Source organism: Nycticebus coucang, chromosome 12, assembly GCF_027406575.1.
Source record: "Nycticebus coucang isolate mNycCou1 chromosome 12, mNycCou1.pri, whole genome shotgun sequence".
Classification (NCBI taxonomy): domain Eukaryota; kingdom Metazoa; phylum Chordata; class Mammalia; order Primates; family Lorisidae; genus Nycticebus; species Nycticebus coucang.
Genome location: NC_069791.1, coordinates 111,827,839 through 111,841,910, shown reverse-complemented (window position 1 = coordinate 111,841,910; position 14,072 = coordinate 111,827,839). Strand labels below are relative to the sequence as shown.

General features: G+C 38.8%; 1 protein-coding gene across 12 annotated transcripts in view; it reads right to left on the bottom strand.

Moving 5' to 3' along the window:
* The window catches only part of MRTFB (myocardin related transcription factor B), a 371,831-nt gene that overhangs the window by 88,400 nt on the left and 269,359 nt on the right, over positions 1–14,072 (bottom strand). Inside the window, exon 1 of one of the 12 annotated variants that reach the window (XM_053554581.1) lies at positions 1,616–1,937. The exons of the other annotated variants lie outside the window; for them this stretch is intronic. Coding sequence (XP_053410556.1) covers positions 1,616–1,736 — 121 coding nt within the window. The 5' untranslated portion in view covers positions 1,737–1,937. Of the gene's footprint in view, positions 1–1,615; positions 1,938–14,072 lie in introns of those variants that run through there. 12 annotated transcript variants of the gene reach the window in all.

Genomic DNA, 14,072 nt, shown 5'->3' with positions numbered 1-14,072 from the left:
TCTATACATTATGTAATCACCTCAGTTCTATTTTGCTGTTCCTGTTGCTGATTCCCGTTTTTATATTTGAATCTTTGCTTAGAATATGATTAGTCAATACTCCCTAATCATATTCTGCTGTTGTGATTTTTTTTTTTATTTCTCCTACTCCTTTTCCTCTACTTTCTCAGTTTTCCAAGTAGCACGAAAATTGTTTTACATCTATGCATCAGTAAGAACTTAAGTGTAAAACTTGAATTTGATTTAAATAATGCATAGATAATTCTCAAACTTTTAAAAAATCAAATATTAAAAATAATTCAGTTCCCCTCATTGAGTTTCCAGAAATGTGTCCTAAAAACTTTACTGGTGTTGATTTTTATAAGAATCTACAATGAGGCAAGCTGTGCCCAAGAAGAGAAGCAGCAGCCCCACTGCTCGCTCACCGCAGCAGCTGCTTATACCTCATTGTACGTCGTTTGTTTCCTTCTAGGTTTTTTTCAACCCATACCCAAAAGTAGTTCAACTCCAGCAAATCCAACTATTGTTTCTTCTTATCTTCTAAATCTGTAACAACCTATGGGCACGTTCTTGCATTCTAAATGTCTGAGAGGGAAAGAAGGAGAAGGAATGTCTCTTTGAAAGATGCTCAAGGAGCTACTCAGGCTGCTGACTGTGCACTCACTCTGTGGTCTCTATGAGATAAGCTGCACAAGTGGGGAGGTGGGGGGCGGCTGGTGGCAGGAGCTGAAAGCAGGGAAAAGGAAAAAGGGTTACTGCAGGCATTTTGCCTTCCAAAGAAGACTAAAAAATCAATTTTCAAATTAACAGGTATTGGGAAGGGTGACCTTCCTGTCTCAAATATAGGAAAAGCTTATTCCCTCTAGACCCTGAATTTCTTAGAGCATGGCCCCTGACGTGCAGCAGCTGCAGTAGAGCCAGCCGTGCTGTTCAGTCTTGTCACATGCCTCAGTGTGACCCACACCTTTGGCCATCTCCTTGTATCAGTCAGTAAGCTACCTATGCAGCTGTCACCAACAAAAACAATTGACAATATCCTTAAGCGTATTCTCTCTTTTTTAAAAGAGCCATGCAATGAACTTTTCAAAACAAAAATGATGCACTGGGCATTACAGCCTATTAAGTTATCATTTTAGGATTTAAGAAAGCTTGCTACCTTCTTGGGTTTTACATAAAACATACCATAAACATCTTAATTGAAAAGAATGAATTTTCTTAGAATTATGCGTTTATAAACCCAAAAGAAGCAGTGTTCTGACTAATACAGAAAAGATAAGGCTCTCTCCAAAAAGGGATGGGACAAATAATAATAATAATAAAATTGGAAAAAATGTACAAAATGAACCTGGAAGAGATTTTAGCAAAATGAGAACAGGCTTATAAGTCCCCTTTCTGTGTTAATTACCGCAAAATCCCTGCAGTTCTATCAGCTATGAATCTTCAGTAACAGCTACTGAGAACAGCATTAAGCTTTCATTTCAAAGAACTCAGAATGTGGAAGGTACAGGAGTGAACAGAGAGCAGACACACATGGCAGGTAAGCAGACACAGACGCTCAGCTTGGCTCATGGGAATATGAATTTGGCAGTTTTGCCCCTGTCATAGACAGACTGACCTTCCTTGAGACTTTTCTGGTTGCTCCCCTCAAGGCATTCCTTTTCTTTTAATGGTTCAAAATCCCCAGCAGTTAAAATCTCTGGGAAGCCCTGTTGCTGCTTCTTGGAGCTATCGATCATGGTGAAAGGCTTCAGGAGACAGGCAGCATCAAGCAGCAGAAAAGCTTAATTCGCAGAACAGCAGAGAGCGGTGTTCAGAACACTGGTCCCTGGGTCCTTGGTTGCGCCCCACAACACCCCAATTACTGGGCAATTATGTCTTTAAGCAGCCGAAGGCAGCCATTACCCTTTAGTTCCCAGCTTGACCTGCAAATACACTCAAGCCGCTGGAAGCCCTCAACTCTCTCCCACGTCGGGAGGCAGAGCCACACAGGCGCGATTCTAAAATCCCGCCCCTTTCCCAGCCAGCCCCCTTCCCCTCGCTATTCCAGCTTCCCCCGCACTGGAGACTTCAATCTGCAGTCTGATGGTCCGAATCATCTGACAAACACTGAGTCAAGCAGTTAAAAATAAATCCTCGAGTTGTTAAAAGAGAAGACTTTGCTGATACCTAAGAAGACAAATTGCTGCCTGTGGTCTCTACCGGGCTCTCTATAAACACAGCCATAGGCTGTGGAAACACTTTACATGGGCCAGACAAGCACATTCATTACTCATTAAGTTCTCCAGTTAAACAAACTACAGTCTAGGGCATCTGAAGAGAGCAGCTCTTATCTCAGCAGAGGTGCTGCACTGAATAAACATGCTACTAGCAGATCTGGTGGAAACAGACTCATCTCACTACCAAAGTTCTTTTGTGGTGTACTTTAAGCTGCAGACAGCTCTTCCTGGCAGAGCCAATGTTCTTTGTAATAGAGAAATGTACTGTAATCACAGCTTTCTTCCTTTGGCAATTCAGATCCCAGCAACAGTTTTCTTCTGTACCACTAGTCGGCTGAGAGTTGACATCGCCATGATTTTTTTTTTTTTTTTAAGGAAAAAATTTCCCCTGCATTAAAAGCAGCAACACTGAGTTCTTCTATTTCACACATGTAACAGATTCAACCAGCGGCCAGCCCAAGTTTAATTTCACACAAACTATCAAGGATGGGTACCTTTCCTGCAACTCACACGCTGCTGTTTATAACATCTCAGGGACCCTGCCCAAAGGAAATCTCCAGCTATGGTAATTCCAGGCAAATGTAGAGACAAGCCCGTTTCCATATACACCAAATATTTATCTGTAGACAAAATAATCTGATTTTTTTTTTTTTAGTGGTTCAAAGTATGTGCCTTTGCAGAGAGCTCCTACAAAACCTGCTGGAGTCTATAACAGCAGTGGACAGTGAATCCTGTTCCATGAGGAATCCATTTTGCTCACTTTTTTATAACCAACATCCAGCAGAGTACATGGAATATTGGGAGTTCTCAATGAATACTTGCTGCATGACTGAATGAATTAATTAAAGCAGAAGAAAGTGCATCAGGAAAACTTCTTTGGGTGATACTTAAGAGCTCTACAGAAGTCCTAGATCAATGATTAAGAGTCACTAATTTTAGATGAACAACTAAATAAATGGTCTCTAAAGGAAGCACATATTTTTCTTTAAAAGAAAATATAAAGATCCATTGTAATTATGCACCTGACGTGACCCCTGTGGGATAAATAAAGGCTTAGGTTTTTACTGACAGAAAAAAACAATATTCTTTTCGTAACTTACACACAGATGGGACTGGATGGAGCCTCTGTCCTTTGCCTGTGGGCCCTTGGCTGGATTGCACTAAATCTGCACTGGTCTAGAAAGGCAGCTATTGACCCTTCTCCAGCATCTCACATGACATGTTTTTTGTCAACTGAAATTCCTCCTGAAAGAATTTAAGCCCATCCTTAGTAGTCCAAACTTCTGCAGGAACAAACAGTGACAATCTTATCACACTTCTCGAAAATGCCTTCAAATATTCTGCTACTATGTCTGATCCTAAGGTCTATATCCTTTTAAATAAACTACTCCTACACTTTTAAAGGAGTAATAAAAGTAACTTTTTTTTTTTTTTGAGGACATTCTTTAGGTTAGCCCCTTTGTTTTGCAAAGTTTGTCTTGTTTAACCTCCAACAATCCTTGTGATCACTTTATCTGTTCATTATAGACATTTTACAGATCAAGACCAAAGTCACAAAACTTGTTAAGTGACAGATCTGAAATTTAAACAAAGCCCACGTCTATGGCCTTGGACTGCCTGTCATTTGCTAGAATATGCTCCACTTCCAAGCTTTAGTTTGATCTCATGACAGCTTTAACAGCAGAACAATAACTTTTATAGCCACCTAGCAATTCTACTCCTGGTAAGAGAAGAGCGAGCCAACATAATCATACCGGATGATTTTACAAAAGCATTTTAATTTTTCATAAAATAATAACAATAGTAGAAAATTTCAGTGCTTATTATGTGCCACAGTCTAAATGCTTCTTATATATTATCTCTTTTATCCTGTTGACAGACTTGTGAGTTCAACATTATTAATCCTGATTTGCAGATGGGAGACCTGAGGCCAAGAAAAATTAAATACTTTCTCCAAGGTGGCAATATCTTATAAGTGACAGCCAGGAAATGCAGGCAGTTTGGTTCTATCCTTAATTACCTTGCAAAAAGAACTACAATCATTTCACTTCAGGAAATTAACTGGGGGTGGGGAGGAACAATGATAACAACAACAAAACTCTGATATTGTCTTTTTATAATGTTGCTTTTAAATCCTGAAAAATAACCAACTGTTTATAGGCCACAAGTCTAGAAACTTGAAGATATATATACAACTATACCAGCCACATTGAAATTCTTTACCAGCTGTGTGTGTGTGCTCAGTGTGTGATGAATGTGTTTTTAAAAAATTCTCTTTTAAGGAGCCTCTGTATGCTTACAACTTTTATATCTAATAAGCACCAATCCCAATAAGGAAACACATTGTCCTGCCAAGAACAAGAAAAATTAAATACTTTCTCAAAGGTGGCAGTATCTTATAAGTGACAGTCAGGAAAAGCAGGTATTGTGGCTCTATCCTTAATTACTTTGCAAAAAGAATTATAATCATTTTCACTGGTAGGTTTATATCAAAAGTCTTGTGCTTGTAGTTTTGAAAAAAAAAATAATTTCTCTAGTGGTGAATGTACCTGGAAGAACAGTTATTTTGCTATTCAATTTTTTGAAATAATTTATAGAATATTTCCCCCACCAAATCAGCTGTGAATAAAGTTTAACATGAGGCCTCTTCACCCTAAGTACCCAATTCCTACAAACAAGGATATCCTACAAAACCACAATATACCATCAACATGAAGAAATTAACATTGACATGTGACTACCATCTAAGACACAGACTTCATTTAAGTTCCACCAATTGTCCCAACAACATTCTTTCTGGTAATAAGGATCCCAAGCAGCATAATGAATGACACTGAGTTATCAAATCTCTTTAGTTTTCTTCCATCTCAAACAATCCCTCAATCTTTTTTCACTCTTCTTTCTTTGAATTTTGAAGATTACAAGCTACTTATTCTATAGCACTAATTATTTTGTGGAGAAGCACTCTGAGACCAAGCCACTGATGTACTAGGATGAAGTATTTATAACTATGACGGTGGCCAAATGGTGATTTTGAAAATTCCCACTTTTATTCTATATTTACTCCTGGCACAACGTACCTTAAGAAAAGAATTCTCTTTATATGGCTTATGTTACCAAATTTTATCAGCATGGCTAATGGTTTCCTATTCTATGCAATGGGTTATAACCTTTTACTCCATTTATTTTGATGCCTATATTATCCTAGATTTGGCTAATAGGGACTTCCAGAGTCGCCTCTTGTTGTGACACTATCATTCTTTGAGCACTTTCTTACTTTCTGGCACAAAATATCTCAGGCTTATCTTGTACTTTTCCTGCCCTATTTAAAAACCAAGGTCTGAATGCAGGTGTGCTCATTACTGTATGGATGTCTTTGCTTCCAGGCTTCTGTAGACAGAGTTGGGAATATGTCTGAGCTTATGTGCGTATACACACACACAGACACATCTCTCTACCTTAAGAGATGTAAATATGCATCTGCATTTATTGTTATATTGACAACCCAAAGCCTCCAAATTCCACTCAGTGGCACAGGTTTATTTACACAGAGGTCCCTGCTCCTACAGAGAGAGACTTGTCTTCTATGGTCTCTACCACTCCACCCTGTACACCCCACTGCCACAGCTATGCAGACACCTCCTCACCCGACACTGGCCACCATCCCCTCCCCCACAGGGCAGCTGCTTTGCTCAGCCCCACACAGTGTCTTTTGGATTGAATTAGGAGGAAGAGAGGAAACTTGCATCATCTTTCAGTAAGAGAAGCCCACAGATGTCACATGAACTGCGTCCCAGAAGGTCTGTCCTTGTCCCTTGCTCCATGTGCTACGTCACACATCACTGTCATTTGGCTCTACTGCCATGAGTGATTAAAGTCACTTCTGCTATGATCAATCTGCTTCTACAGTATATATGTATGCAAACTCAAAAGAGCTGTTTTAGTATGAAATAGACTACCATAAATCAAATCAATTTTCCCACCACTTCAAACACAGATATTTAATAAGTGTGTGAATGGCTTAGAGACTTGGAACAATCCAAGAAAGTCTTTAGGGAATTAGAACACAAACACACACAGCTCAAGGGACTTACACAAAAACTTGGCAGAGTCCATAAATGCTTACAAAACTACTGATAAAAAGATTACTGTTGTGATGATGCTGTATTTCAGAAAAAACCTGAGAATATTATTATACCAACTGGGTGATGTTTCATCAATGTAAAAACATTCAAAAGTAATGAAAAAATAATTAGTAACAAATGCAAACAGACTGCTAAATACTGAGGTGGCATTCTGGTGGCATTTTTTTTTATTAAATCATAACTGTGTATATTAATGCATTTATGGAGTATAATATGTCTGGTAGCATTCTTGACATGGAGCTTGAGAGAGGAGGACTTGTTTTCATCTTCCACATCTCAGTGCTTGGTGATAGATCCTCAGCAACTATTCACTGACGTGAATAAGGGTAAACTTTGCAGCTTCCTGAACACAGGCTGAGCCACAGTATAAAATCTACACAAACAAGTACACTGGATGAATTTAGGAGGAAAAATTTCAGTCTAGGTTACCCCTAAAATATTTTTCTAAGTTTTTTTTTTTTCTTTTTAGAGACAGAGTCTCATTTTGTCACTTTCGGTAGAGTGCTATGGTATCACAGCTCACAGCAGCCTCCAACTCTTGTGCTTAAGCAATTCTCTTGCCTCAGCCTCCCAAGTAGCTGGGACTATAGGTGCCCGCCACAACGCCCGGCTATTTTTTTGTTGCAGTTTGGCCAGGTCGGGTTCGAACCTCCCACCCTCAGTATATGGGGCTGGCACCCTATTCAATGAGCCACACACAGGCATCGCCCTTTTTCTAAGTATTTTTAGTAAGATATGTATTTGATCCTTATTTCTCTCCTTTGTATGTAACATAAACACCACTGTAAAACATGGTGACTTGATATGTCATTACTAAATGATCATGGTAAATCCTGATAGCTAATTTAAAATGTTTATTTTTTTGTTTTTTTATAAAAAAGGACAAATATCGGAAATCAGATAGCATGCTTTTAAAGTCCTTTATTGTTATCACTTTTTAAATATATACTGAAAAATCCTTCATTTTGTCACTTTGAAAATATATATTGAACATACAGTACTTCAGATGCAAATTAACAATTTTGCCTCTGTGGAGACTACAGGATAAATTTTCCTGACTTTTCTAAAGTAGTAAGATTTTGAAGGAAAGCATCAGTGGCTTTGCAGGACAGCTGAACACGACACCAGGGCGAGAGCTCAGTGGACTGTATGTAACTTGTGCTTGCCGTCTCTCAGCCCGGAGCAGATGGGCCCACCAGAATATGGACAACACCCTCTCAGGTCTGCTTCACCTTCCCTGAAGAAGGCAGGGCTTTTGGGGATTTGAATTTTACCCTAAATGGTTTGCTGATTGACCTGGCTTGGACTGAGAGGAGAGAACCTCAGGTGGGATGGGGGCACAGCAGCGTGATAGAGGCCACAGAGTGCACCCTGTCCTCAGGCAGCTCTTCACGTCACCATAGCCTCACTCCACCAGGACCTTCTGACTGCTGCTGGCCTCCTGCTCACATGATTTGCCGGATACTAACGAGATGGCAGAATATACTTTCTCAGCTTAAAAAAGTCATTCAAATCCTTTCTCTGTTTCTAAGCTTTATAGTTACTTATAAAATACAGAAAACTGGCTGGAAAATGTACAACTAAGAGCTTTCTTTGAGTTATCTGACTGGTCTTTTTTAAATTCTGAAATGCCTTCCTTAGTTATGGAATGTAAGGGAGAATGAAATGACTAGAGCTTGGAAGGTTCAGCCTAGATGCAAGGGATGAGGGAAAAGCAAAGACACTCAAATCCCCGCAAAACCAGAAGGTGCATCATTAAGTTACAATCGGCCTGCTGCTGAGGTCAGCTGTTGTATTAACAAGAAAACCATGATAGTGTTTCTCAGCCTTTTTTACATTAGTAGAGAGCCTGCCTGAGTCTCTTCTAAACAATATTTTTCCTGATCACTTTCCATGAAATTTTGATACCATAGATTTACTATATGCTTATATACTGTTACATATATCTGTGCCATATACATACATAAAAGAACATTTTTTGCCCATCTCCCAAGAACCAATTTTCACCCCATTTAGAAAGCTTAATCTACAAGAGGAAAGCCAATTTTCCTATTTTGTTAAGAAAAAAATAGTACGGTAATAAGAGCGAACTGTGTGTGGAAAACACGCAATGAGAAAATAGCAAATGCTCACCATCTGTAACAAGGATGATTTGGTTCGTAGGAAGTTTAGCAAATCTTTTAAGGATTTTGAGCATCTTTTGATTTTTAGCAACTGCTGTGGGTGTCATGTATTGATATTTATATTAAAAAAAAAAGAAACTGAAAAAAAAAAAAAAAAAACCCTGAAGTTCGTATATAAAATGATATTTTCAAGTAATTCTGCTGGTGAGCCCAAATCTTTAATCTCGGTCTTCTGACAACCCTTTTTACCAAAAGCCTGCGTGTATTTTTTTCTTTGTACTAATTCTACAAGTGATTTTCAAAGACAGGTATTAAGAAAAATAGGTTATTTAATTTTAGGGCAATAACAACCTCACAAACAGATGACGTTTAGAGGCAAATTGCCTTATGTATGGAAATGCAATAAAGTAGTAATAGTTTTCTATGATTATAAAAATTAGGAAAAAATGCATGTAAAGTACCCATCACAGTCAAAAGGGGTACACCCCTCCACCCCCATGGTGTCAGAACTCGTTTCTGGAAGGCTCTTCTGCGACTGTTCTCCTGAATGGCTGCGTGTTCGTGAGGTCTGGGGTGTCTCTGCAAGACACGCACACATGGATACAGACACAGACTGCAACACCAGCTGTAACCCCACACCTACCTTTAACATTTTCCAGGCAAATCCCCCCTATGGCTGCAGCCTAGGTACAGATAAAGTCAATTTTTATTTATTTATTTTTGTTTAGTACTTAATATCTTTTGGTGTGTTCCTATTACTTGAGATTTTATTTATTAGCTTAAAATCTAAATTTATTAAACATGCAGGAAGCCCTGCTGAAACTTTTGCGCTTAATTGGATGGAGTAAGGAAATAGAAAAACTGTTTTAAGATAACAGGACTAAGACATTGATATTTGAAAGACTTTTATTCTGCTTAGCATGTGGCTCATGCCTATAATCCATCCCACCATTCTGGGAGGCTGAGGTGGCAGGATTGCTTGGGCTCAGGAGTTTGAGACCAGCCTGAACAAGGGCGAGACCTCGTCTACTAAAAATAGACAAATTAGCTGGCATTGTAGTGGGTACAGGTAATCCCAGCTATGTGGGAGGCTGAGGCAAAGATGATTGTTTGAGCCCAGGAGTTTGAGGTTGCTGTGAGCTGTGAGTTACGGCACTCTCCTCAGGGTAACAGAGTGAGACTGTCTGTCTCAAAATCAATCAATCAATCAATCAATAAATAAAACAAATATCTCTGTCTAAATAAATATATACAGACTTTTATTTTAATGCTAGTCAACTCGTTGATATAAGTACATCTAAGACATCATCTAAAACAACTCAATGAAGGTTAATGTGCATTTACTGAGAGCCCTCTTTGCACTGGGAAACCATGTTAGGTGTGTGGCACACAGTCTTTGTTCCCCACGGAACATGGTCTAGAGTTTTTAACAATTTCTGTCTGCTACCTTTCTCTTTCCCATTTTTAACAATTTCTGTCTGCTACCTTTCTCTTTACTCTTAGTAGAATGTTCATTATCCTAGTATGCCTGTAACTATCTTAACTAACATTAAGAGGACTATGTTTAAATTTCCAGTCTGCTGTGGACTAGCACATTGTTCCCCTGTGCACAACTGGGAGGTCACGTTAGCTGGGAATTACCCAGACTGATCTGCCCTCCATTCCACCAGAGCAGTGCCCCAGTCACGTACTGAGTGTCTCTCTTGTGTTATTACTGCCGTAAAAACGTCTATACACTGTTTCTCAAGTTACCTTACAGGGGACTATTCACACCCTAGGTTATCTTTAAGTCTAGGATAAACTATTTTAACCTCTCTAAATTCTTTCAGCATCCTGACATTCTGCCCCTGCACCTTGCCTATCCTCTACCCCAAATGTCTAAGCATGGTCAAGCAGTTCACTATAAGGTCTGAAAAATGGGTAGAACAAAAACTAGAAGTCCAAAGATGTGTTCTTGAATTTGTTAATAAAATGTAAACATTTTATAGCCAAGTGTCGCCATATAGCAATGGAAAACAAAGGAAGTTAAACCTTGTGATGATGATGTATTCAAGTCTAGAGAAGGTAAAATGATACTCAGCCTGCAGGAGTTTGAACAGAGAAAGGGGTGAGAGAAATGAGTCATCATGGCATATGGCAGGACAGACGCTGAGCCTGTGCTAGAGCAGTGAGTACCTTTGCCAGGTGTCAGGCAGCAATCACATTTATGCAAAAATGCATCATGTCACAGTAAGTTAATACTCATTTGAATTTCATTAGCATTGTGGATTTTTGTACTTAATATACAAAGTGTTTTGGTTTTGTAGTTGTGTTAAGTGCTACTAAGCACAAGGAGTTTATAATTCATTTATGTGTACATAATCCAGCAACACTGCACTAATAAAGACTGAGTCATCTACTAATTGTTTTTAAAAGGTTTGTGTATTATTTAAGTTCATGAAACACTACTTCACTGCATAACTGAAATGGAGACAGGCAATCCACTCGATCTGTTGCTTAGCTTCCACAACATTATTTTGGGGTAGGAATTACACATTTGTCTCTCTTTCCCTAACCTGACTGAGTGGGAGTCAGGACAAAGCAGAGATAATCAAAAAGCATAGCTCAAGAAATTAAGGAGCCAAGATAACTCTCCAAATGCAATATGAAGTCACACCGTGCCCTCCCATAAGCTCAAAGAGTTTACTTATCTCTTGCTGACTCCACTTTGGATTACCTGCACCTCTGTTGCAAAGCGTTTTTCATTGTCCTCAAGATCACACTACACTCCCACCCTCATACCTTTCTCAGGAAGTAACCTGGACCATCAGGTCCACAAACAATATTGAGGTCTCCAGACATCAACTATGTTCACCTTCCTTCCCACTCCCACTCTTCTTCCTATGTTTGAAGAAGTAATTTTTTCTTATTCTTTTCTTTTTTTTTTTTTTTTGTGGTTTTTGGCAGGGGCTGGGTTTGAACCCACCACCTCTGGCATATGGGACCAGCGCCCTACCTCTTTGAGCCACAGGTGCTGCCCTGAAGAAGTAATTTTTTCTTGCCAGAGGGAATCTAGACAATAAATTGGCCAGGACCATAATCCCCTCTGCCTACTTACAAAATAGTAATCAATAAATTATACCACTCCACTGGGGTCTTTCATGCCTACCATAGTATTTGCATTTCTCTTTGTACTCCTTCTCCTTTTTAATCTAAAATTCTGATTCCCTATTCCTATACTCTCCCCCTGTAATCTCAGCTTTGCAGGGGCATCCATTATCAACACTCTCTCACTACACACTGCCCGACCCCCAGAGCACGGACTTCTTGCTTTCTAAATGGTAGTTCCAAATGAGTTTTCTTTCTGGAGTTACGATGCCTTTGATTTTAAGATGATATGCTATCCTCAGGACTAAATCCTTGAGATTATCCTTGAGATTTATCAGACAGGCTTTGTTTGCTTCCCTTCAGTGGAAAAACAAAGATAATATTAAAAAACAGAAAACACAAAAGCAAGTAACGCGCTGGCCTAGACCTCAGGTTGGTGCAGCTCTGAAGAGTGCACTTAGAAACCATGTCGCATGTCCTGTCTTGGTCATCCCACTGCCTCAAATATCATGACCGCTCAACTAATAACTGCTTCCACGAATAAATGAACATCACTCAACCCACCAAAACTCCTCAGTGCCTCTCCCCTACCTACTTAATTCAGTCCACATTTCTTAGCTTGGCATTTAAAGCTACCACTGCTTTGTCTTCCACTTCGTGAACAGCACCCCTACATGTCTCCATGCTTCAGCTAAACTGAACTGCTTAGTATTCCTAATACACCCTTACTCGGCCTTGCCTTTTCTCATGAACAAGGAATTCTGTATTTCTAATCTCTGCCCATGGAAACTGTATTCAAACGTCTTCAAGAATGAGTTTTCCTTAGAAGCTTTCCAGGATGCCTTTCTCCATCCTTAAGAGGCAGGTCTCTTCCTTTGCATACTCTGAACACTCCTGATTCCTGTCGTCAGAAGACCCAGAATTCCATGTAATGATGATAAAAAAGATGATGACGCTAGTTGTTAATGTTTATGTTACTTTTGCTTACTACGGCACTGTATTTATGCATGGTGTTAAGTGTTTTACACATATTGACTCAGTTTACTTCATTCAAGAACTCTATCGACTACTGTCTCCATTTTATAGTGAGATACTGCAAGGCTAAGTTACTTGTCTAGCTACACAGCTTTTGAGAAGTAGAACAGGAGATCTTTAACCTAGTCAGTATGGTTTCAGTCTTTTAGCTTTTCTCAATGGGTTTTGAGAGAGAATTAAGCCCTAATGCCGAAAGGCATCTATTGTATGTAATAAATTAAATTCCCTCTTGAAATATCTAAAATGGTACTAGGTACATTATCCTTGGGAGACTTGGGGAAACAGTTCCTCATACATTTGTAGGATTTAAATTTTTTCCAGAGCCTGGGCTAAGAAAGGCTGTGTGTGTTGACTTCCTCATGTTCTCTCTCAACACATGTCTATACTTTCCATATTCCAGACATCCCTTCCCCATCTCAGTTTACAATCTTTGCAAGCTGAAACTACATCTATCTTTTCATTCCTATGAGTGCTACTGCACTGTTTTCATAATTTTCACATGGTCAAGTTTCTCTTTAATTAAGTAATTCTTACATTCAGCCCTCCAGGATAGTTGATAAGCATCTTTCTTATAAAACTAAAACTACCTTTTTTTTTTTTTTTTGGTTATGTCTAACAGACACTTCAAAATCTTTTTTACCAAGATGTAAAGACAGTGAGGTATATCCCTTTAAAGTGCATAAAATGGTGAGTTTTGATGGAGGAACACCTGTGAAACCACAATCACATTTAAGACACAGGACAATTTCATCATCCCCCCAAATTCCTCCTGCCCCTTTGCAGTACCTTCTTCTGCCACCCCTCATTTCAGATAATCATTGATCAAGTTTCTATCACTGCAAGTTAGTTTGCCCTTTCTAGAATTTCAAGTAATGAAATCAGATAGTAGGTAGTCATTGTTGCTTGAATTCTTCCACTCAGGAAAATAATTCTAAGATTTATCCGCGTCATTGCATGCGTCAGTGGTTGGTTCATTCTATTACTAAGCATTCCATTGTATGGATATACATTTTGATGATCCAGTCATCTACTGATGAACATTTGGGTAGTTTTCAGTTTTGAGTTACTACGAATAAATCTGCACTTAACATTTGTGTATTAATCCTTGTGTAGATAATCATTGCTTTTGCATAAAGGCTTCATCATGTAGAAAGTATATGCTCGGCTTTTGAAGAAACCAGTTTTTTTATTGGTAGCTTTATTTGTAACAGCAAAAACTGCAAACAACCGTTAGTGAATGAATAAATAAATAAATTTTGGTATATGCATACAAGGGAGTATAACCAAGCAATACAAACACAATAGATACAACAACGTGGATGAATCTTAAAATAATCATGCTGACGAAGCCAGATAAAACAGCACATACTAAACATGATTCCATTTATAAAAAATTGTAGAAAATGTAAATTAATTATTAGTGACAGAAAACAGATCAGCAGTTGCCTGGAGACTACAATGGAAAG